This window comes from Eubalaena glacialis, chromosome 5 (assembly GCF_028564815.1).
Source record: "Eubalaena glacialis isolate mEubGla1 chromosome 5, mEubGla1.1.hap2.+ XY, whole genome shotgun sequence".
NCBI lineage: Eukaryota > Metazoa > Chordata > Mammalia > Artiodactyla > Balaenidae > Eubalaena > Eubalaena glacialis.
Genome location: NC_083720.1, coordinates 77,390,929 through 77,415,690, shown reverse-complemented (window position 1 = coordinate 77,415,690; position 24,762 = coordinate 77,390,929). Strand labels below are relative to the sequence as shown.

At 36.1% G+C, this 24,762-nt stretch overlaps 2 protein-coding genes across 2 annotated transcripts in view; both read left to right on the top strand.

Moving 5' to 3' along the window:
- Positions 1 to 9,422, top strand: part of NMU (neuromedin U) — a 39,749-nt gene extending 30,327 nt beyond the window's left edge. Inside the window, exons 8-10 of the mRNA XM_061191392.1 lie at positions 163 to 216; positions 820 to 859; positions 8,810 to 9,422. Of these exons, the coding sequence (XP_061047375.1) occupies positions 163 to 216; positions 820 to 855 (90 nt within the window). The 3' untranslated portion in view covers positions 856 to 859; positions 8,810 to 9,422. The remainder of the gene's footprint in view (positions 1 to 162; positions 217 to 819; positions 860 to 8,809) is intronic.
- Positions 9,423 to 10,358: 936 nt separating this feature from the next.
- Positions 10,359 to 24,762, top strand: part of PDCL2 (phosducin like 2) — a 41,622-nt gene continuing 27,218 nt past the window's right edge. The window contains exons 1-6 of the mRNA XM_061191006.1: positions 10,359 to 10,569; positions 10,689 to 10,858; positions 10,988 to 11,133; positions 12,820 to 13,021; positions 19,628 to 19,748; positions 20,339 to 20,429. Of these exons, the coding sequence (XP_061046989.1) occupies positions 10,359 to 10,569; positions 10,689 to 10,858; positions 10,988 to 11,133; positions 12,820 to 13,021; positions 19,628 to 19,748; positions 20,339 to 20,429 (941 nt within the window). The remainder of the gene's footprint in view (positions 10,570 to 10,688; positions 10,859 to 10,987; positions 11,134 to 12,819; positions 13,022 to 19,627; positions 19,749 to 20,338; positions 20,430 to 24,762) is intronic.

Genomic DNA, 24,762 nt, shown 5'->3' with positions numbered 1-24,762 from the left:
CAGTAGAAATACAGAAATTCCTTATTGATATGAATTATATACTCAAGTCCTTGATTCCCTCATTATTTAATTATGATAGTTGAAAATAACTATACTCTCAAGAAGCATTTGCACTTATTTTTACTGTTGTTTGATTTGTAATGCCCTCATTTTCTCTTCCAGGAAGAATTCCAAGGTCCTATTACAGGCCAAAGTAGAGGATTCTTTTTATTCAGGGTATGCACATACTATATTTTTTTAAAAAATCAATCAACATCAACATTGAAAAATACTTTCACTGTGCATTTATTTACATTAACTCATAAGTTTTAATTAAGTTTTGAAGTTTATCTAAAGATATTTGACAGCAAGTGTTACAGTCTGAGATTCACTTCTGTCGCCACCTTATTGCCTTAATATCATGGCATCTCTGATCTCTTCTCTAATCCACTACTCATGTTTGTAAATACCCCAAATGACATTCACCTATTTCACAGTTTAGTTCCATAACATTTCATGTAGGAAATGAGTGTCTGAAAGATGTATTACTCTTTAAGTTCTAATGAAATATTTAGCTAAAGAAATATTAGCCAATGAAATATTTAGCTAAGGAATTACAACTTTATTATAAAGTCTAAGGAGAGCTATATGGTAAGATTTGCATTTCGGAAACTAATTCTACCAATAAATTGGAGGAGAATGGACTGAAAGAAGGAGGAAAATAACAGATATAGACAAGGAAGAAATAATACCACTCATCGAGATCATTAGGCTGCTTTCTATGAAAATTAACTTCTCTCCTTAGTTACATTGATTTGTTTCTCACTTATTACTTTCCAGCCACGCAATGGAAGAAGGTCAGAAGGTTACATTTAAAATGGTATGTGCATCACAATTCAACCCAGTTTGAAAATTTCTGTCATTTTCAGATCTTCACAAGTTAACCTATGCTCAGTTTATTTCTATTATTTGAATGCATGTGTACATTAATATTCTATATAAATACTGCAAATATAGAGGCTGTGAGGACTTCATATGATGGAAAATGCCGGTATTTTAGGGCCAGATTTGCTTTGCCCATGTCGTGCATTCCTCACACTATGTCACAATAGTCGTGATCAGTTTTGCAGACACTGACCTAATCATCATTTACTGTGCAAGTAGAATGTGTCAGGGATCATGTTCTTATTTTGGTAATCAGTGTCCACAATAGTGGGCCATAACTTACAGACTGGATGCATTTCTGACTTCCAAATGACATATATTCAAACATTCTTTATAAGAGCTGTGATTTACCTTTTCCAGAGAACTAAGAAAATGTGGAAAGACATGAAAGCATGACTTCTACTTTGGGACTCCCAGAGTTTCCACCTCAATGCTGGAGATACAGTAGACACTTAGTAGCTATTGAATGGCCCTACACATTTAATAAATATGTTAATATTTATTTATTTATTTATGTTAATATCTTATTAGGCTATGAATTTTAAAATTAAATGCAAATGCACATTGATAAATTTACACCACAGAAATAAAACTATATTCTACTAACTTTATGTAATCCTAAATGCAGATTCTACACTGAACATATTTTTGCAAATATTTCATTCATATAATTTATCTCAACCCTTTAATACATACATATTTAGCTTAAGAATATAAAATTCTTAATATTTTCTCATAGAAACAAAAATCAAAACACGTAATTTCCAACTAAAAAAGATAACACCAAAATTATACAATATCTAGAAAATGAAGATAATGAAAACACTACATGTTAAAACTTATGGGACTCTGACAAAACCATATTTAGTGGAAAATTTAAGGCTTTAAACACTATCAAGCAAGAAAAAGTGAGTGAATTAAGAATTTGTCATTAAGTTAAAAAGAACAACAAGGTGAACCTCAGGAAAGCAGAAGAAGAAAATTATAAAATGAAAGATGAAATTAATTGATTATAAAATAGTAAAATACAACAATTGGTAAATAAACCAAAAATCTTATTCTTTATAAAAAATGAAATAAACTATCCTAATTTTCCTAGCCTAATCAATGAGAAGAAGAAACCATAAATATACAAAAATACAAATGAAATGATGGAAATTAAAACAGATACAGAAGAAATGGGAATCATAAGAGTACTTTTCAAATCTCTGTGCCTATCAGTTTGAAAACCTAGATAAAATGGAGAATATATAATAAAGTAGACGCTACCAAAATTGACCTCAGAGAAAAGAAAAAAAAAATCTAAGCATACTGATGGCCTTGGAAAAAAAATCGAGAATGTTATCTAGAAACTCTCCCCTCAAGAGTACTAGGACAAGAAATTTTGGATTTTTCCAGCTCAGAGAAGGAAGAAAAATTTCAAAATATTTTTATGAAGTCAGCAAATACTAATACCAAAACCTTACAAAGTTAGTATAAGAAAGGAAGCTGTAGGTCAATTCTGTTTATAAATATCAATGCAAACATTTAAAAGAAATATTTGTAAATAGTATTCAGCAATACATTGAAATAATTATATGACCCCATGAAGTGAAGTTCATTCCAGCAACTAAGATGGTTCAATATCAGGAAGTCTATGAAAATATTTTCACCATTAAAAGAAAAATTATACAATCAACTCAATACAGGCATACCTCCATTTTATTGCACTTTGCTTTATTGTGCCTCACAGATATTATGTTTTTTACAATTTGAAGGTTTGTGACAACCCTGTGTTGAGCAGGTCTATCAGTGTCATTTTTTCCAAAAGCATTTGCTCACTTCGTGTCTTATGTCTCATTTTGGTAATTCTTAAAATATTTCAAACTTTTTCATTATCATTATATTCATTATGGCGATCTGTGATCAGTGATCTTTGATATTACGATTGAAATTGTTTTGGGGTGCCATGATCCACGCCCATGTAAGATGGCAAACTTAATTGATAAATGTGTGTGTTCTGACTGCTCCACTGACCAGCCATTCCACGGTCACTCTCCCTCTCGTCAGGCCTCCCTATTCCCTGAGACACAAAAATATTTAAATTAGGCCAATTAATAATCCTACAATGGCCTCTAAGGTCTCAAGTGAAAGGAAGAGTTACACGGCTCTCATTTTAAATCGAAAGCTAGAAATGATTAAGCTTAGTGAGGAAGGCATGTCAAAAGCTGAGATAGGCCAAAAGCTAGGCCCCTTGTACCAAACAGCCAAGTTGTGAATGCAAAGAAAACGTTCTTGAAGGAAATTAAAAGTGCTACTCCAGTGAACACGTGAATAAGAAATTGAAGTAGCCTTATTGCTGATATGGAGAACATTTCAGTGGTCTGGATAAAAGATCAAACCAGCCACAACGTTCCCTTGAGCCAAAGCCTAATCCAGAGCAAGGTCCTAACTCTCTTCAATTCTGTGAAGGCTGAGAGAGTTGAGGAAGCTGCAGAAGAAAAGTTTGAAGCTAGCAGAGGTTGTTTCATGAGGTTCAAGGAAAGAAGCTGTCTTCATAGCATAAAAGTTCAAGTTGAAGCAGTAAGTGCTAATGTAGAAGCTGTAGCAAAATCCAGAAGATCTAGCTAAGATAATTAATGAAGGTGGCTACACTGAACAACAGATTTTCAATGTAGACAAAACCACCTTCTATTGAAAGAAGACTCCATCTAGGACTTTCAAAGCTAGAGAGAAGTCACTGCCCGGTTTCAAAGCTTTGAAGGACAGGCTGACTCTTGTTAGGAGCTAGCGCAGCTGGTGACTGTAAGTTGAAGCCAATGCTCACTTACCATTCAGAAAACCCTAGGGCCCTTAAGAATTATGTTGAATCTACTCTGCCCATGCTCTAAAAATGGAAAAACAAAGGCTAGATGACAGCATATCTTATGCAACAAAGTTTATTGACTATTTTAAGCCCAGTATCGAGACCTACTGCTCAGAAAAAAAGATTCCTTTCAAAATATTACTGCTCATTGACAATGCATCTGGTCACCCAGGCACTCTGATGGAGATGTACAGCGAGATTGTTTTCAAGCCTCCTAACACAACATCCCATGGATCAAGGAATAATTTCTTCAAGTCTTATTATTTAAGAAATGCATTGTATAAGGTGATAGCTACCATAGATAGTGATTCCTCCAGTGGATCTAGGCAAAGTATAATAAATTGAAAACCTTTTGGAAAGGGTTCATCATTCTAGATACCATTAAGATTATTTTTGATTCATAGGAAGAGGTTAAAATAACAGGAGTTTGGAAGAGCTGATTCTAAACCTCATGGATGACTTCGAGGGTTCAAGACTTCAGTGGAGGAAGTAACTACAGATGTGGTAGAAATAGCAAGAGAACTCGAATTAGAAGCGGAGCCTGAAGATGTGACTGAATTGCTATAATCTCATGATAAAACTTTAACAGATGAGCAGTTGCTTCTTATGGCTGAGCACAAAAAGTGGTTTCTTGAGACGGAATCTACACCCAGTGAAGACGCTGTAAAAATTGTTGAAATGACAACAATTTCAATGACAGGGATTTAGAATATTACATAAACTTAGTTGATAAAGCAGCAGCAGGGGGACTTCCCTGGGGGTCCAGTGGTTAAGACTCCACGCTTCCACTGCAGGGAGTGCAGGTCCGATCCCTGGTGGGGAACTAAGATCCCGCACGCCCCGCTCGGCGCAGCCAAAAAGAAAAACAAAGCAGCAGCAGCAGCAGGGTTTGAGAGGATTGACTCCAATTTTGAAAGAAGTTTTACTATGAGTAAAATGCCATCAAACAGCATTGCATGCTATCAGAGAAGTTGTCCCTGAAAGGAAGAGTCAATCAATGTGGCAGACTTCATTGTTGTCTTATTTTAAGAAATTGTCACCGTCACCCCAGCCTTCAGCGACTAATACCCTGATCCCTCAGCAGCCATTAACATCTAGGCAAGACCCTCCACCAGCAAAGAGATTACGAATCTCTGAAGGCTCAGTTGATGGTTAGCAATTTTTAGCAATAAAGTATTTTTAAATTGAGGTATGTGCATTGGTCTTTTTAGACATAAAGCTACTGTGCATTTAATAAACTATTGTATAGTGTAAACATAACTTTTATATGCACCAGGAGACTAAAAAATTTGTATGACTTGCTTTATTGAGATATTCACTGGAACTGAACCTGCAGTATCTCTAAGGTATGCCTATAGATGCTTTTGGTAAAGTTCCATGTCAATTTCTGATGTTTTCAAAGAAGATCCTGTAGAAAGAGATGAATCTTTATTAACAATATTTATATGATGGTCTGAAACAAAGTCAGTAGAAGGCTTGATAGTAAAACATTTTGGAGTATTTCTATTAACACCAGAAACAAAACAAGGATGCTCTGTTCTCTTTTATTTCATGTAGTTCTTATGCATTAGCCAACTTAGACAAGAAAGAAATAAAAGATACAAATATTGGAAAAGTGAAGAAAAAATTTTATGTTCTCATGGGGCATAATTATGAACTTGAATTTTCAAACTATATTTGGTATTAACTCATGTTTCAACAAAGGCTTGTTATGTTCACATCAAGAATATGAGCAGGGCTTCAGTGGTGGCTCAGTGGTTAAGAATCCGCCTGCCAATGCAGGGGACACGGGTTCGAGCCCTGGTCCAGTAAGATCCCACATGCTGCAGAGCAGCTAAGCCTGTGAGCCACAATTACTGAGCCTGTGCTCTAGAGCCCATGAGCCACAACTACTGAAGCCTGCATGCCACAACTACTGAAGCCCACGTGCCTAGAGCCCCTGCTCCACAATAAGAGAAGCCACCGCAATGAGAAGCCTGCGCACCACAACGAAGAGTAGCCCCTGCTCACCACAACTAGAGAAAGCCCACGTGCAGCAACAAAGACCCAACGCAGCCAAAAATAAATAAATTAAATAAATAAATTTATTAAAAAAAAGAATATGAGCAATCATATTTCTAATTTTTTCTTGTTTCAAGGAACTAAGAACAAAAAGTTAATGGAAAAGAACTGTATTTTATAATATTACAAATGTTGAGGCATTTTATAAAATGTGAACAAAAAATAGTTTAATACTAAATGGAAAAAATGTCTGATTTTAACACTAAACTAAGTGTTAGAGTGCTCATAAATGTGAAATGGAATTTAATCCATGATTTGATCAAGTTAACAAAAAATTCTCTCTGAAACTGAGAAAAATAGCTTTATTTGGATTGTTTCCAAGATTAGGGCCCACATATACTAATTCACTCAGGATTTCATTTTATCTTGTCAGTAGAGAAACACTTCAATAATAATTTTTCTTTGTTTTTCTCATCTGATTATCTGAGATCTTACTCTGTCCTGATGACTTATATTTATTTAGACTATGGTTAGATATAAAATAGGATGATTTAGTCACAAATACATGAAGAATAACTACAACATATTCATAAATCTTATTGGCATCAATAAACTTTAGGAAACTACTTTTATACAGTTAAATAATTTTTGTAAAACTTTGGAAAATAGTGGCATACAAAATAAGCATTTCATCAGAGAGAGATTAAATGATAATTAAAAATATGCAGATTGAAGAATAGCTGAGAAATATCTCAGATGTCAATTTTATCATACATGACAAAATATTTATAGAAATGTCTATATATAAAGGAAGTGTATATAGACTTGTATATATGCTCATTATATACATACATTCATATACCCGTTTATACTTGAATCTAAATTCAAGTTTTTTTTAACAGAATGCCAACTATTTTCTACAGAAACAACGCTATGGAATACAAGATGTACTGACATTTTTTTTTTTTTCTGAAAAGCAATCCTTGCTAAGTTTAACATGTTTGAGAATCCCTGTGTTGTAAGCATTCTCAGTAAAAGTTGATTGAGATTGTAAATGTTTAATTTGTTGAAAATTAAAAAAGCATCTTAAAATATTTTTTCTTAGTGTTGTAATGATAGATAGTGTATAATAAAGCTGTGAATAATTATGTTCCTTAGATCCTTGTGGCTGTTGATGGTACTCATATACAAGGCTCTTTTGATATTTTTATTAAAGGCAGTTAGTAGAGCTGAGTTTTTTTTTTTTTTAATTTAAATTGAACTTTATGGTTTTTCAATACAAGAAGTTTCTTTTTTTTTTTTTTTAAAACATCTTTATTGAAGTATAACTGCTTTACAATGGTGTGTTAGCTTCTGCTTTATAACAAAGTGAATCAGTTATACATATACATATGTTCCCATATCTCTTCCCTCTTGCATCGCCCTCCCTCCCACCCTCCCTATCCCACCCCTCTAAGTGGTCACAAAGCACCGAGCTGATCTCCCTGTGCTATGCGACTGCTTCCCACTAGCTATCTATTTTACATTTGGTAGTGTATATATGTCCATGACACTCTCTCACCCCTGTCACATCTCACCCCTCCCCCTCCCCATATCCTCAAGTCCATTCTCTAGTAGATCTGTGTCTTTATTCCCATCTTGCCACTAGGTTCTTCATGACCTTTTTTTTTTTTTTTTTTCCTTAGATTCCATATATATGTGTTAGCATACTGTATTTCTTTTTCTCTTTCTGACTTACTTCACTCTGTATGACAGACTCTAACTCCATCCACCTCATTACAAACACCTCCATTTCATTTCTTTTTATGGCTGAGTAATATTCCATTGTATATATGTGCCACATCTTCTTTATCCATTCATCCGATGATGGACACCTAGGTTGCTTCCATATCCTGGCTATTGTAAACAGAGCTGCAATGAATATTTTGGTACATGACTCTTTCTGAATTATGGTTTTCTCAGGGTATATGCCCAGTAGTGGGATTGCTGGGTCGTATGGTAGTTCTATTTTTAGTTTTTTAAGGAACCTCCATACTATTCTCCATAGTGGCTGTATCAATTTACATTCCCACCAACAGTGCAAGAGTGTTCCCTTTTCTCCACACCCTCTCCGGCGTTTATTGTTTCTAGATTTTTTGATGATGGCCATTCTGACCGGTGTGAGATGATACCTCATTGTGGTTTTGATTTGCATTTCTCTAATGATTAATGATGTTGAGCATTAGAGCTGAGTTTTAATGAGCGATTTTAGTTTATTCTATTTGGATTTCTTCAGTGACAAAATCACCAGCTCTTACAAAATACCAGAATGCCAAATAGCTAACAATCTTAGAACATGAATACCAACTAAAACTATACTAGTTGGAGGATTTGGCCATGATCCATCCGATAGTCCAATAAGCAAGTTCTGATATATACACTGTAAAATAGATGTCTTATTGCTACTAACATAACAGGAGGCCAGCTTTTTCTACCAAGTAGTAGTATTAAGTTTATCTTTTTTTTTTTATTGGAGTATAGTTGATTTACAATGTTGTGTTAGTTTCTGCTGTACAGCAAAGTGAGTCAGTTATACATATACATATATCCACTCTCTTTTAGATTCTTACCCCATATAGGTCATTACAGAGTATTGAGTAGAGTTCCCTATGCTATACAGTAGGTTCTTATTAGTTATCTAGTTATTTCACCCTGCAGCATCTGAAAGGCAACCAGCCTTGTCCAGAAAGAATGCAATCTTACTAGTAGAAAATCATGAACACAGTGGGTGAACTTTTTACATCAAATCAGTGTCTAGTGGGTACAATTAACCTCATATGGATGTTGAGATTCTCTCCCTTCAGATTCCCCTGGATTTTCCCTGCTGACTTGGCCTCTTGTATAACCGCCTACTCTACCAGCCGGTTGCTGGCTGATTAGAGAAGGCTGGCTCTCTGTGTAGGTAGGATTAGTTCTTACATTCTTCAGAGTATCTAACAAGCCTTTGTCTTACTAATGATGACCCCTGATTATAGCTTAAATTATGCCTTTTTCTAACAGAGTCCCTGAATTTCACTTCTTGTCAACCCACGTGAAGAACATGAGAAAGAAGGAGCAGAAGAGAACAAAAAGTATCTTCTTTAAAAAATGAATTGCCTTGATGAGATGTGGACTTGAGACAGAGAATGTTGTCAGAGCTGCTCCAGGTCTTTGCTCAAAACCTGCCAACCCCCACTTTCAGCAAGAGTTAACATAAATCTTTAAAGGGTCCAGAAATAAAAAAGGAAGCTACAAACAAACAAAAACCAGATGGAACCAGCTAGGACCAAGATGGTGACAGATCTGACCTCCAACAGACCCTGAATCTCATTATATGCTGATTTGACTACATTAGCATATTAAATGACACACCTACTGGTGGCCAAGACTGGATATTAAGGACTAAAAAAGGATAAAAAGTGGTGGCACTCCATTCCCTTGGAAAAAACTCTGTCTCTTCCCCAGTAGACTAATGCATATGCCTCCCCATCATTAACCTCACTCCTCCTCCCTTTGTCTTTACTCTTTAAAATTAAAGCCCTCTGGACACGTGGGCAAGAAGTAGATCTGTGAACTTAGTTCCTGCTTCTCCATTCTTTGGCCACTGAATAAAGCTTGTGCTGTGTTGATCTCAGCTTTGGCTTCGTTATTTGGCTGCTCGAATGTGAATGGGAAAAGAACCCTCCCCCCGCCAAGGCAGAGAGCCATTGCCCAGCTAGGGGCTGAGCAGGGTCCATAGGACTTAATTCGGTAACAAAAGGGCTCTAAAGCTCTAAATGCATAGGCAGTGTTATCTAGTGCTATGCACAGTAATTCAACTAGCCTGGATTTTAGATTGTCAAAATAAGAAAGGGAGTTGACTGCTAATTCAAGCAGGAGCTCCCAGGGCCTGTCGGAAATCTAGAGGGACTTAGGCCACTTACATTTAGGGGGGCTCCCCTGATATTAAAAAGAAGAAGAAGGAGAAGAAGAAGAAAGAGGAGGAGTAGAAGGGGAATGAGGGAGGAAGGGGAGAGGAGGAGGAGGGGAATGAGAAAAAGAAGAAAACAAAATATGGTTACAAAAATAATGTGATGTTTTAAAATATTTTATATTTAATATTAATATTTTACACACAAATAAAACAAAACATATAGGCTATTAGGAGTGTATGATTTGTATTAACTGGGCACTACAGATGGAGTAGTCCAATGCTGAGCCCGAGTTTAAAACTGTGTCACTAAAAACATTTTTTCTTCTTTTCCAAATCTTTTCGCATCTTTGTGACCATGGGTATAACCTTATTTGGCAATAACATCATATGTTTTCCTCATGTTCCTGGCAGCTCCCAGTAAACATCCTTTCCTTCGTCTAAACACCAAGGAACCAAACTGTCTAGGTTTCCTACCTAAAGTCTGAGCTCCTGTCTCCTAAGGCAATGGGTTTTTAAGGCGGGGGGCGGAGAGCCATTTGAGAATCTGATGAAAGCTCTGGTCCTTAAATACCCCCCCAAATTTACACATACAACACAATTATGTGTGCATCGAGGGCTGGGGCTAGGCACCCCCTGAAGTCCATCCAAATATAGGCTATGGGTTCCAGGTTAAGAACTTCTACTCTGAAGAGTTCTCTCCCCAGGATTTCGTTACTTCTCCATGAAGACAGGACTCAGGGATTGAAGGGTGCCGGAGGCACGGAAACAACGCGTGATTTTGGAGGTGGTGGAGGGAAGGGTGGGAGGAATGCCGGCACCAGTATCATGAACGGAAGAGGCGCTGCTTGGGATAAATGCCCAAGACCAGGTGCGTCAGTACCCACAGCCACCTCCTAGGCCACGCCTCCGCGTTGCCTGGCAACACAGCTGCGCCAGGCGCACGTGCGACAGAGGCCCTTGTTCTCTCGTCTCCCTTCCCGTGGGCAGTGGGAACAGCTAGGACCTCGGCGGGCTCCCTTGTGGCTTCGAGGGGACGTCGGAGCCAGGAGTCCCCGCCAGGAGTTAGACGACACCGGCGTGTGAGGGGCGAGGCGGAATACCATGCAGGTGGGAGTCGCGGCTTCCGGGGAGCCTGGACACCCCAGCGGGGTCCCTGGGTGGGCCTGAGGCTGAGCACGATGGGGAGGGCGGCCTACAGGGGTTAGGTTCTAACATTTGTTTTCAGTGAGAGCTAAATTTTGCTTGCGTCTCTGTCACGATTGGAGAGAAATTCAAATTACCTGTAGGAGAACGCCGTTTTTTCAACACTCAAGAAAGACTTCCGCTTGTCGCTGGAGGAAGCCTTTGGATTGCGTTTCACACCTATATCCTGGAAATCTTACTGCTGCGCTATTTCTGACTTAAGAAATAGACCATCAGCTTTAGCCCAAGTGTAATTAAGTTTAAGTATCCTGCCCCACTACATTTAAAAAAGGCCAGAGAGGAAACCCTAATAGTCGCATCTGTCTTGAGAAAGACCAGCTGTCCCTGGAGTTTCTCCTACCTGATCACAAAAACTCTGTTAAACTTCCATTAATGCGTAAGAAGGTTGCTCTTCTATCTAAAGCTGCATTATTAAGTAGAAGGCTGTGCTTTTATTTCCTTTTTTTAATCAGAGTAAAATTCTCATTTCCAACTTCAGAAAAGCTTCTTCCCACCTGCTATCCCAGATTAAAACCACTGTGATTTTTCTAGTTTTACATATTTAATTTTGGAAATCGTTTATGCTGTATAATTTATTAGGATATTTTGAACACAAATTACATATAATTTTAAAGGATATTCCTTTTGTGTTAATAATAGATTCCTAGCAAGTGCATTTTATTCACTATGTAAAAACATTGCAAATTTGTCCTGATTTTTGTCTGCTCTTCAAGAAATAGGCTGAAATGTAATTGAGAGTAGAGATGACAGCATATTAATCTTTGTTCATTTATTTATTCATTGATTTATTCAATAGCCAGTTATTCAGTGCTTATGTGTAGTTGTGGACTTGTTCTAAAAGAGCTTACTGTGGGGGAATAAGAGAGAGTCAGATATAACTGTGTCATGATAAATGCCATAATACCTTTATCAAGTAGATTGTGGTGCCTATTTCTATTTCTCTTATTACAATTTCATAGATAATTTCTAAAAGTGAAGGGAAGATCAGAGTATAGAGCATTTACTATTAAATCCCATTGCAACTAACTCCCAGATCAGTTAAGGAAGAGCAGTCACGGAGAGGTATGAATAAAACCATAAGTATGTGATGTCATGAATATTAAGAAAGAGTGTTTTAACAAGAAAAGAATGACAAACTCTCCCCAGTTCTGCCTAAGAGATCAAATACAATGAAAATCCATTGAAAATAACAACATGGAGCTCATAGGTGACCTTAGAACAGTTTTGAAAGGAGTATTGGAGGTAGAAGCCAAATTTGGAGTAGGTCGAAGAGTGAATGGGAGGTGGAAGTGGTTACAGCATATATAGACAATTATTTTAAGAAGTTTGAGTAGGAAGGAGAAAAGAGAGGGTGGTAGGGGGTGCAAAGTGCAGGGAGGGTTTTTTAAAAAGGTGACTGCTGGATTTTCTGATAATAGAGGGCTCAGTTATTTGGACCAACTCTCCTGCTGAATACAAGTAAAAATGCTGGCTAGAATGTAAAACCCATCTCCTTAAAAGCATCAGAGATAAAGTGATAGTAAACGATGAGACCAAAATCAAAGGGAAAGTGGAAAAGCAGGTGAATGGATTTCCAGAGGTTTAAAGCCAGTTTTACCACAAGGCCATCTTAGCAATCTGCAGTTCGTTCCTGGGTGTAATCACAGGGTGACGAGGAATCAAAGAGTATGGTCCATGAAAGCATGGGAAACTAATAGGAGTATGAACCAGAGATAAACCCATGTCTAGGGGAATTCAGGGAAGGTCGTCTTGATGCCTAGTGGAGCAGGGGAGAAAAAGAAAAGCAATAAAACCTATCCCCAAGAAGTTGTGGCTCAAGAGAGCTCTCACATAGATTGCAACCTAAGGCATATTGTCTGGGTGATCCAACAAACTTCAAACTGTGAATTTGATATAAATTACTTATATACTGTAGTGCTAGTAAATACCTGGAAGAAATAGCAAATCCTCGTGCAGGAAGACATCTTTATGTTAGAATTCATGGAGATAAGTTTTCAAGGACATCAAGCAGAAATCAGTCAAAAGTAACCAAGCACACAAGGGAACAGGGCACTATGAGCATGAACCAACAAAAACAGACTTGCAGAGACTTCAGTTATCTGAATGATCAGAAACAGGTATAAAATAACTATGCTTATCATGTTTAAAAAAACAAAAGACCAAATTGAAATTATTTTCAAAGAGTTGGAGACTATAAAAAGTGACCATAGGGGCTTTCCTGGTGGCGCAGTGCTTGAGAATCTGCCTGCCAATGCAGGGGACACGGTTTTGAGCCCTGGTCTGGGAAGATCCCACATGCCACGGAGCAACTAGGCCCGTGAGCCACAACTACTAAGCCTGCGCATCTGGAGCCTGTGCTCCGCAACAAGAGAGGCCGCGATAGTGAGAGGCCCGCGCACCGCGATGAAGAGTGGCCCCCACTTGCCGCAACTAGAGAAAGCCCTCGCACAGAAACGAAGACCCAACACATCCAAAAATAAATAAATTAATTAATTAATTAAAAAAAAAAAGTGACCATAAAATTTGATGAAGACATTTCTATACACTACAATGAATAATAAGAAAGGAAATTAAGAAAACAATTCCATGTATAATTGCATCAAAAAGAATAAAATACTCAGGAATAAACATAAACAGGGAGGCAAAAGACTTGTACACTGAAAACTACAAAACATTGCTGATAGGATCAATGTCCTTATAAGAAGAGGAAGAGACACTAAAGCATGCTCTCTCTCTTTGCACACACACAGAGGAAAGGCTATGTGAGCACACAACAAGAAGGTGGCCTCCTGCAAGCTAGGAGAAGAGTTCTCACCAGTAGCAACCCTGCTGGCACCTTGATTGTAGACTTCCAGCCTCCAGAATTGTGAGAAAATAAATTTCTATTTAAGTCACCTGGTCTGTGATATTCTGTTATGGCATCCCAAGCAGACTAACACAGGCTGCTTGAGTGTCCTCAAAACATGGCAACTGGTTTCCCCCTAGAGCAAGTGATGAGAGAGACTGAGAGGAAAAAGCAGCAGCAGTGCCTTTTGTGACTTAGTCTTAGAAATCACATAGTGTCACTTCTATCATATTTTCAGTTTATTAGAAATGAGACAGCAGGTTCAGCGTATACTCAATGGAAGTGGGTTAAGCTTCAACTCTCAAAAAAGGTGCATGAAAGAATTTGTGAACATATTTTAAAATTAACACAATAGTTTAAAAAGAAGATTAGATATAGTTGAGGGCGTTTTACAATCATATGGCATGAGGTGGCAGAAAACTACCATTTTAATAGAGATGTTGGAGGGCAAAGTCCTGGGCTGGTAGAGTGGTGGGAGAATCATGAGGAAGTCTCAGAAAGGAAAATAACACAGAAGGGATGATCCTTAAATTCTGCATGTAAAATCCACACAAATTCTTATTTGTTAGCCAAACTCCATATGTATATAGGAGACCCCAAGGTGCCTGGCAAAAAGCAGCCACTAGAAGGTCAAAGAACTGAACTGATCTGAGGTTTTGGCTGCTGCCCATTTCAATTGAAGTAGTTTGATGTTTGAGTCCAACCAAGTTAACTGCCTTCAAGTATGAAAATCAACATACTTTAGAGGAACATAAAAAATCATAAATTTCTATGATGTATCGTCCTGAATGTCTAGTATGCAATGAAAATTATATAAGCAAAAAGAAAAAAAATGAAAAGCCGTATTCAAAATGTGACATATTCAAAAGCAAAGCAACCAGTGGAAACAAATCCTGAGACTATTGAGATGTTGATATTAGCAAATGAAGAATTTAAAGGAGCTATTATAAATATATTCAAGGACTTAAAGGAAAATGAATTAACAGTTGGAGAATCATAACAGAGAAATAGAAACAGTAATAAAACAAATGGAAATTCTTGAACTGAAAAGATCAACAACTGAAATAAAAAATTCACCGAATGGGCTTTACAGCAGATTGCAGATGGCAGAAGAGTCAGGGAACTTGGATTCATCAATAGAAAGTGTCCAACTTTAAGAACAGAGAGAAAAATGTTAAAAGTGAATAGAGATTCAGTGAACTGAAGGGACATTGTTAAATTGGTTAACATACATCTAACTGTAATACATGGTTAACATACATGTAACATCCTGTCAAAAATCCTAGAAGGAGAGGAAAGACGGGGTGGGGGGAGCAGGAAAAAATTTAAAAGATGATGGATAAAATTGTCCAGAGTTTCAGGGAAGACATAAACTTAACAATCTAAGAAGTTCAGGGAACTCCAAACAAGGTAAATACAAATAAAACCACACCAAGCACATAGACACACTTCTGAAATCAAAAGATAAAATCTTGAAAACATCCAGAGAAAAGACATAATGTAAAGATGTGTATGTTACGTATATACAAGAGAACAGCAATATGATTGACAGCTGACTTCTCATCAGAAACATTGGAGGCCAGAAGGCTTTTAAAATGCTTTAAATGCTGGAGGGAAAACTTTCAAACCAAAATTCTATATCCAGCTAAACTATCCATCAAAAAAACTGGGAAAAAATAGACATTTTCAGAAATATGAAAACTGAGAGAATTAGGTTCCAACAGACCTGAAGGGTAAGAAATGCAAGGAAGTTTCTTCAGACTGAAAGGAAATTACATCAGATGGAAAACTGGATCTAAAAGTAAGTGTGAAGAGCACCTTAAATGGTAAATATGTGGGTAAATTCTAAAAACTAAATATATTTATTCTCTTAATTTTCTTAAAAGACATAATTGTTTAGGGTAGAAATTGTAACATTGTATTATAGGGGTTCAAATATATTGTAAATATTAATATATATAACAGCAGTAAGACAAAGGATGGGATAGCGGTAAATGGAGTGAGGTTCCCATATTTTATGTAAAATACAACAATATTAACTGTAATATGTTAAAGATACCATTATAATTTCTAGAACAATTATTAAAGCAGTAATGCAAAGATGTATACCTAAAAGGCCAGTTGCAAAGAACATAATTCTAGAAAATATTTAATTAACCGAAAGAAGGCAAAAAAGGAACAGAGGAACAAAAAAGCAAACAATACTAATTAAAAACAGGAAAATAGTAGCTCTACATCTAATATTAACAATTATATTAATTTGCTGTACAGCAGAAACTAACACAACACTGTAAAGCAACTATACTCCAATAAAAATTAAAAAGACAATTATAGTAAGTATAAATGGAGTAAACACTTAAATTAAAAAGTAGAGATTATCAGAATAGTTTAAAAAGCAATACATAGCTACATATTGCTAAAAGAGACACACTTTAAATACAAAGAAACAGATGGGTTAAAGTAAAAGAATTGAAAAAGACATGTTATTTAAACAGTACTTAGGAATAAGGGGTATAAACTATATTAGTAACAAACAAAATAGACATCAAGATGAGGATTACTACTAGAAATAAAAAGGAACATTTTATAATGATAGGAGAAATTCATCAGGAAAATATCATAAATATAGCTGTGGATTTGCATAATCAATCTTCAAACACATAAAGCAAAAACTGATGGAGAAATAGACAAATCCACAATCATAACTAGAGATTTTAACACCCCTCCTCCTAGTAATTGATAGAACAAGTAGATACAGAAATCGCAGAATAGAAGATCTGAACAAATCTGTCAACAATCTATTGATTTGTGGAGAAAAAAGCCCATCAGTGGCAAAATACACATTCTTTTCACACTATGTAGAACATTCACTAAGATATGCCATATGCTGGGTCATAAAACAAGTAAATGCATTTCAAAAAATCAAAATCTTAACAAAGTATGTTTTCCGACCATGCAGAAGTAACTTAGAAATTATTAATACGATACCTAGAAAAGTCCAAAATATTTGAAAATTAAGCAGTATCCTTCCAAATAAAAATGTCAGCAAAAAATCATAAGATTAGAAATATTTTTAACTGAATAATAATAAAAATACAGCATACCAAAACTTGTAGGATGCAGCTAAAGAATTTGTTAAAGGAAAATTTGTAGCTTTAAGTGGTTATAATTAGAAAAGAACTCCAATAAAGATGTTAAAAAAATTTTTTTAATTAAAAAAAAAAGACTCTAAAAAAAAAGTTCTACGTGTGCTTGAAAAGAAAAAAAAAGAAAAGAAAAGAAAGGTTTATAGTTTGATCTAAGCTTCCACCTTAAAGTAGAAAAAAATATGAGCAAAACACAATAGAGAGGCTTCTCTTTTTAAATATTTGTATTATCTGTCAGGAGTTCCTCTATTTCATTTTTATTACTGGTGATGTCTTCTCACTTTTTTTCTTTATCAGTCTCGACAAGTGTTTATTTATTTATTTATTTATTTTAAACTTTTGCGTTTATTTATTTTATTTATTTATTTATTTATGGCTGTGTTGGGTCTTTGTTTCTGTGCGAGGGCTTTCTCCAGTTGTGGCAAGTGGGGGCCACTCTTCATCGCGGTGCACGGGCCCCTCACCATCGCGGCCTCCCCTGCTGCGGAGCACAGGCTCCAGACGCGCAGGCTCAGTAACTGTGGCCCACGGGCCCAGTCGCTCCGCGGCATGTGGGATCCTCCCAGAGCAGGGCTCGAACCCGTGTCCCCTGCATTGGCAGGCAGACTCTCAACCACTGCGCCACCAGGGAAGCCCGACAAGTGTTTATTTTATTAGTCTTCTCTAAGACCCAATTTTTGGCCTTGTTAACCCACTCTATTATATATTTGATTCTTATTTCATTAATTTCTATTTTCATCTTTATTATTTCCTTCCTTCTACCTTTGGTTTATTTTGATGTTCTTTCCCCAGCTTTTTAGGTTGGATGCTTGTATATTAATTTGTAAGCCTTTTCCATTTTCTAATATGTTAAATTCAGGGTGTAAAATTCCTTTCATGAACTGCTCTTGTTGCAGCCCACATATTTTTGATACGTGGCTTTATTATCATTCAATTCCTAATGCTTTTAAATTTCCATTTTGATTTCTTCTTTGACCCTTTGGTCATTTAGAATTTTTTTTTAATTCCAAATATATGATGATCTCCTAGTTATCATTTTCTTATTGATTTCTGTCTTTGGTCACTGTGCTCGAATCTGTGCACCTTTATTCAATTTCTCAGCCTCTTGGCCTCTTTCAGAATTGGTAGTTGATTGAAGGGGAATGGACCCAAACATAGAGCTTCTTTCTCTGGGTCTCCTTCTCATCCAGGATTTTCTTACCATAATTCTTTTCACTGCTTTGTTGATTCTCCAGTGCCTTCAAATTAATTTTCATCTATTTTGTCCAGTTTTACTAGCTGTTCTCAGTAAGAGGCTTGATCAAATTATCTAGTCTGCCATTACCAAGTGCAGAACTCCTGCTGATGGTGACTTAATTGTTTTAAGACATATAGAAAGAATGGAGATCAGACGATTTTGTGGATAGAGAGACCAGTAAAAGACCAGTGTGAATAAAAAACCTAAACTTTGCCCAAAGAATAGGATGAAGAGGAGAAATAAGATGATACTTGTATTAGTTATCGTTGTTGCATAACAAATCACCACAAACTTGGTGACTTAAAATAACACATTTATTATCTCAGAACTTTTATGGGTCAAGGATCCAGGCATTGCTTAGCTGGGCCATCTGCTTCAGAGTCTCCAACAAGGTTGCAATTAAAGTGTCAGCTAGAGCTGGGGTTGAATCTGAAGGTACAACAGAGTACATCTGAAGGATCCCCTTCTAAGTTTATTTGCATGGTAGTTGGCAGAATTCAGTTCTTTTGGAGCTATTTGACTGAGGATCTCAGTGTCTAGCTGATTGCTGAATACATTTTCCTTGTCTCATAGTTCTCTCCATGGGGGACCTCACAGTATGGCAGCTTGCTTTATCAAAGCCAGCAAGTGTGAGAGAATGTTGGCAAGATGGAAGTTACGATCTTATGGAATGAAATCAAAGAAATTATATTCCTTTACCTTTGCCATATTCTATTGATTAGAAGCATGCCATGGTTCCCACCCATAATCAAGGAGAGGGGATTATGCAGGATGTGAATACCCGGAGGTGGAGCTCATTCAAGGCTATCTTTTACTTTGTTTGCAGCAGTATTTACTCATGTATATAATTAAGTTCTCCTTTTCTCTGAAAACCTCAGAGAAAAGGTACAGCAGACTAGAAAGACAATATAGTTGATATGTGACAGACAATTTCAGGAAGAGCAGCAAATAAAACATCAAAGCCTAAGTAACATGGAAAACAAGGTTAAGTTTCAAAGAAAGAAATTACGGTTAGACAAAAATTGAACTATGAAAAGATTCCTTACCTCTTCTAAGATTTAACTTGGGAGTAAGAATTCCATGAGGCTATATAGCTGAAAAGAAGCAAGTCCACCTTGAGGTCTTGAATGCTTATGTAGAAAAAGAAAACAGTATTTTGCATGATGTGAATTGGTTTTGCCTATTACAGTCTTCAGAGAATTTTCCATGACTTACAAGTTTCTTCATTAACATTTGATATATGTTTTTTAGATTTATTTTTTATTAAACATCTCAATGTAACTTTGAGGGTGGAGGATGTATTCTTTTTATCAAAGTATGTAGTTGCATTACGGAACTGGGAAATGGGAAAAAAGTAGGCCATTTTGTTGTATTCTTTGAAACTAATTTTCTAGTTTACCTGTAGAGTTCATGAACAATTACATGGTTGGAAATCGATTTTACATATATTAAAATGCACAACTGTGCTAATAGATTTTTTATTTTTTTTATATAGGATCCAAATGAAGATACAGAGTGGAATGAAATTTTAAGAGATTTTGGCATTCTTCCTCCAAAAGAAGAGCCAAAAGATGAAATTGAAGAAATGGTTTTACGTTTACAGAAAGAAGCAATGGGTATAGTTGTGCATTTGGTGGGCTGGGTGAAGGGAATAATACAGTTATGACAGTGATCATGTATTTCATGAATTTAGAGGGAGAGAGGACATTAGAAATAATTTAATATAAATCCCACCCATACTTTTGAAATTAGGATGCTGACATCCTAATTTCTAATTCATGTGTTGAAAGTTACATGCTAGTTAATATCAGAGCTGAAATGCCCTGGTATCTAACCTAGTGAGCTTTTTTTTCTCTATCATATTTCTCTACCTTGTGATTACTTTCTATTTTGATCATTCTATATAAAATGTATTATTTGTCAAAATTTCCAGGTACTTGAGGAAATCTAAATTTATGAGGTCTAATTGATTTTCACATCTGCTTTTAAATGCAGCCTGGTAGTTCTGTGAACTCTGAGGGAGTAATAGCACTTTAAACAAACCTGAAGCAGTCAGCCACAATATAGCTTATATGCTGGAGAAACTGGAACATTAAAGATATTCTTGATCTCCATTTATCTAATATATTGTTTTTTGTAGACATGTGACTCTAAAGTAAAATTGGCTTTTAAATAACTCAGTTATCTACAACTTATTTTGTTTTAGTTAAACCATACGAAAAGATGACTCTTGCACAGTTGAAGGAAGCTGAAGATGAATTTGATGATGAAGATATGAGAGCTATTGAAATATATAGGTACAGTGATTCATTTGGATAATTCATGAGTTTATGAATAAAGTATTGTAAGAATGAAACTAAGAAAAAGTCCTTTTTTGTCTACAGACTATATTTTAAAAAGAACAAAACTAATTTTTAATTAACATTTTAAAACTCACCTTATATAAGATGGATTTTTTTCTTGACCTTTTTTGCCTTTGCTTAAATAAAAAACTATTCAATAATATACAGTAGAACTTCATCAAGTTACATGTGAATAAATGGAAAATGTCAATAGAAGGCCGATAAAAAGAGGGCCATGGTTTTCCTTCTAGCCTGATGTTTGTCAAGGGTTTCTGTCATTTAATGAATAATTAATTACCAGTCATAAACAAATTCTTTCAGAAATTAGAACAGGTGCATAGGTTTCCCAACTTATCCTGATACAAAAACTTGACAAAGAAATTGCAAAAACAGAATGCTACAGAAAAATATCTCCTATAAATGTAGGTGTGAAAAATTTTGACAAAATATTAGCAAATTAAGTCCAGCAATTTAAAAGAAGAATACATTCTGATCAAGTGGGATTGGTCCCAGGAATACAAGGTTGTTTTCACAGGAAAAAAATCAGTGAACTGTGTTAGAAGCAGCAATACTCTGGTAGCAATGAACACACCTAGAATTCAGCTCTTGATTCACAATACTATTCTCCAATAAAAGGAACCAGTGATTCTTTTTTTTTTTTTAAGATATTTATTGCAATATAATTGCTTTACAATGGTGTGTTACTTTCTGCTTTATAACAAAGTGAATCAGCTATACATAAACATATATCCCCATATCTCCTTCCTCTTGCGTCTCCCTCCCACCCTCCCTATCCCACCCCTCTAGGTGGTCTTAAAGCACCGAGCTGATCTCCCTGTGCTATGCGGCTGCTTCCCACTAGCTATCTATTTTACATTTGGTAGTATATATAAGTCCATGCCGCTCTCTCACTTCATCCCAGCTTACCCTTCCCCCTCCCTGTGTCCTCAAGTTCATTCTCTACGTCTGCATCTTTATTCCTGTCCTGCCCCTAGGTTCTTCAGAACCTTTTTTTTTTTTTTAGATTTCATATATATGTGTTAGCATATGGTATTTGTTTTTCTCTTTATGACTTACTTCACTTTGTATAACAGACTCTAGGTCCATCCACCTTACTACAAATAACTCAATTTCATTTCTTTTTATGGCCGAGTAATATTCCATTGTATATATGTGCCACATCTTCTTTATCCATTCATCTGTCAGTGGACACTTAGGTTGCTTCCATATCCTGGCTATTGTAAATAGAGCTGCAATGAACGTTGTGGTACATGACTCTTTTTGAATTATGGTTTTCTCAGGGTATATGCCCAGTAGTGGGATTGCTGGGTCGTATGGTAGTTCTATTTTTAATTTTCTAAGGAACCTCAATACTGTTCTCCATAGTGGCTGTATCAATTTACATTCCCACCAGCAGTGCAAGAGTGTTCCCTTTTCTCCACACCCTCTCCAGCATTTATTGTTTGTAGATTTTTTGATGATGGCCATTCTGACCGGTGTGAGGTGATACCTCATTGTAGTTTCGATTTGCATTTCTCTAATGATTAGTGATGTTGAGCATCCTTTCATGTGTTTGTTGGCAATCTGTATATCTTCTTTGGAGAAATGTCTATTTTGGTCTTCTGCCCATTTTTGGATTGGGTTGTTTGTTTTTTTGATATTGAGCTGCATGAGCTGCTTGTAAATTTTGGAGATTAATCCTTTGTCAGTTGCTTCATTTGCAAATATTTTCTCCCATTCTGAGGGTTGTCTTTTTGTCTTGTTTATGGTTTCCTTTGCTGTGCAAAAGCTTTTAAGTTTCATTAGGTCCCATTTGTTTAGTTTTGTTTTTATTTCCATTTCTCTAGGAGGTGGGTCAAAAAGGATCTTGCTGTGATTTATGTCATAGAGTGTTCTGCCTATGTTTTCCTCTAAGAGTTTTATAGTGTCTGGCCTTACATTTAGGTCTTTAATCCATTTTGAGTTTATTTTTGTATATGGTATTAGGGAATGTTCTAATTTCATTCTTTTACGTGTAGCTGTCCAGTTTTCCCAGCACCACTTATTGAAGGGACTGTCTTTTCTCCATTGTATATTCTTGCCTCCTTTATCAAAGATAAGCAGACCATATGTGCGTGGGTTTATCTCTGGGCTTTCTATCCTGTTCCATTGATCTATATTTGTTTTTGTGCCAGTACCATACTGTCTTGATTACTGTAGCTTTGTAGTCTAAAGTCAGGGAGCCTGATTCCTCCAGCTCCGTTTTTCTTTCTCAATATTGCTTTAGCTATTCAGGATCTTTTGTGTTTCCATACAAACTGTAAAATTTTTTGTTCTAGTTCTGTGAAAAATGCCATTGGTAGTTTGATAGGGATTGCATTGAATCTGTAGATTGCTTTGGGTAGTATAGTCATTTTCACAATGTTGATTCTTCCAATCCAAGAACATGGTATATCTCTCCATCTGTTGGTATCATCTTTAATTTCTTTCATCAGTGTGTTATAGTTTTCTGCATAGAGGTCTTTTGTCTCCTTAGCCTAGGTATTTTATTCTTTTTGTTGCAATGGTAAATAGGCGTGTTTCCTTAATTTCTCTTTCAGATTTTTCATCATTAGTGTATAGGAATGCAAGAGATTTCTGTGCATTAATTTTGTCTCCTGCTACTTTACCAAATTCATTGATTAGCTCTATTAGTTTTCTGGTAGCATCTTTAGGATTCTCTATTTATAGTATCATGTCATCTGCAAACAGTGACAGCTTTACTTCTTCTTTTCTGATTTGGATTCCTTTTATTTCTTTTTCTTCTCTGATTGCTGTGGCTAAAACTTCCAAAACTATGTTGAATAATAGTGGTGAGAGTGGACAACTGTATCCTGTTCCTGATCTTAGTGGATAAGGTTTCAGTTTTCACCATTGAGAATGATGTTGGCTGTGGGTTTGTCATATATGGCCTTTATTATGTTGAGGTAAATTTTTCCTCTATGCCTACTTTCTGGAGGGTTTTTATCATAAATGGGTATTGAATTTTGTCAAAAGCTTTCTCTGCATCTCTTGAGATGATCATATGGTTTTTCTCCTTCAGTTTGTTAATATGGTTTGTCACATTGATTGATTTGCCTATATTGAAGAATCCTTGTGTTCTTGGGTAAACCCCACTTGATCATGGTTTATGATCCTTTTAATGTGCTGTTGGATTCCATTTGCTAGTATTTTGTTGAGGATTTTTGCATCTATGTTCATCAGGGATATTGGCCTGTAGTTTTCTTTCTTTGTGACATCTTTGTCTGGTTTTGGTATCAGGGTGATGGTGGCCTCGTAGAATGAGTTTGGGAGTGTTCCTCCCCCTGCTATATTTTGGAAGAGTTTGAGAAGGTTAGGTGTTAGCTCTTCTCTAAATGTTTGATAGAATTCACCAGTGAAGCCATCTGGTCCTGGGCTTTTGTTTGTTGGAAGATTTTTAATCACAGTCTCAATTTCAGTTCTTGTGATTGGTCTGTTTATATTTTCTATTTCTTCCTGGTTCAATCTTGGAAGGTTGTGCTTTTCTAAGAATTTGTGCATTTCTTCCAGGTTGTCCATTTTATTGGCATATTGTTGCTTGTAGTAATCTCTCATGCTCCTTTGTATTTCTGCAGTGTCAGTGGTTACTTCTCCTTTTTCATTTCTAATTCTATTGATTTGAGTCTTCTCCCTTTTTTTCTTGATGAGTCTGGCTAATGGTTTATCAATTTTGTTTATCTTCTCAAAGAACCAGCTTTTAGTTTTATTTATCTTTGCTATCCTTTCCTTCATTTCTTTATCATTTATTACTGATCTGATCTTTATGATTTCTTTCCTTCTGCTAACTTTGGGGTTTTTTTGTTCTTCTTTCTCTAATTGCTCTAGGTATAACGTTAGGTTATTTGAGATGTTTCTTGTTTCTTGAGGTAGGATTGTATTGCTATAAACTTCCCTCTTAGAACTGATTTTGCTGCATCCCATAGGTTTTGGGTCATCGTGTTTTCATTGTCATTTGTTTCTAGGTATTTTCTGATTTCCTCTTTGATTTCTTCAGTGATCTCTTGGTTATTAAGTAGTGTATTGTTTAGCTTCCATGGGTTTGTATTTTTTACAGATTTTTTCCTGTAATTGATATCTAGTCTCATAGAGTTGTGGTTGGAAAAGATACTTGATATGATTTCAATTTTCTTAAATTTACCAAGGCTTGATTTGTGACCCAAGATATGATCTGTCCTGGAGAATGTTCCATGAGCACTTGAGAAGGAAGTGTATTCTGTTGTTTTTGGATGGAATGTCCTATAAATATCAA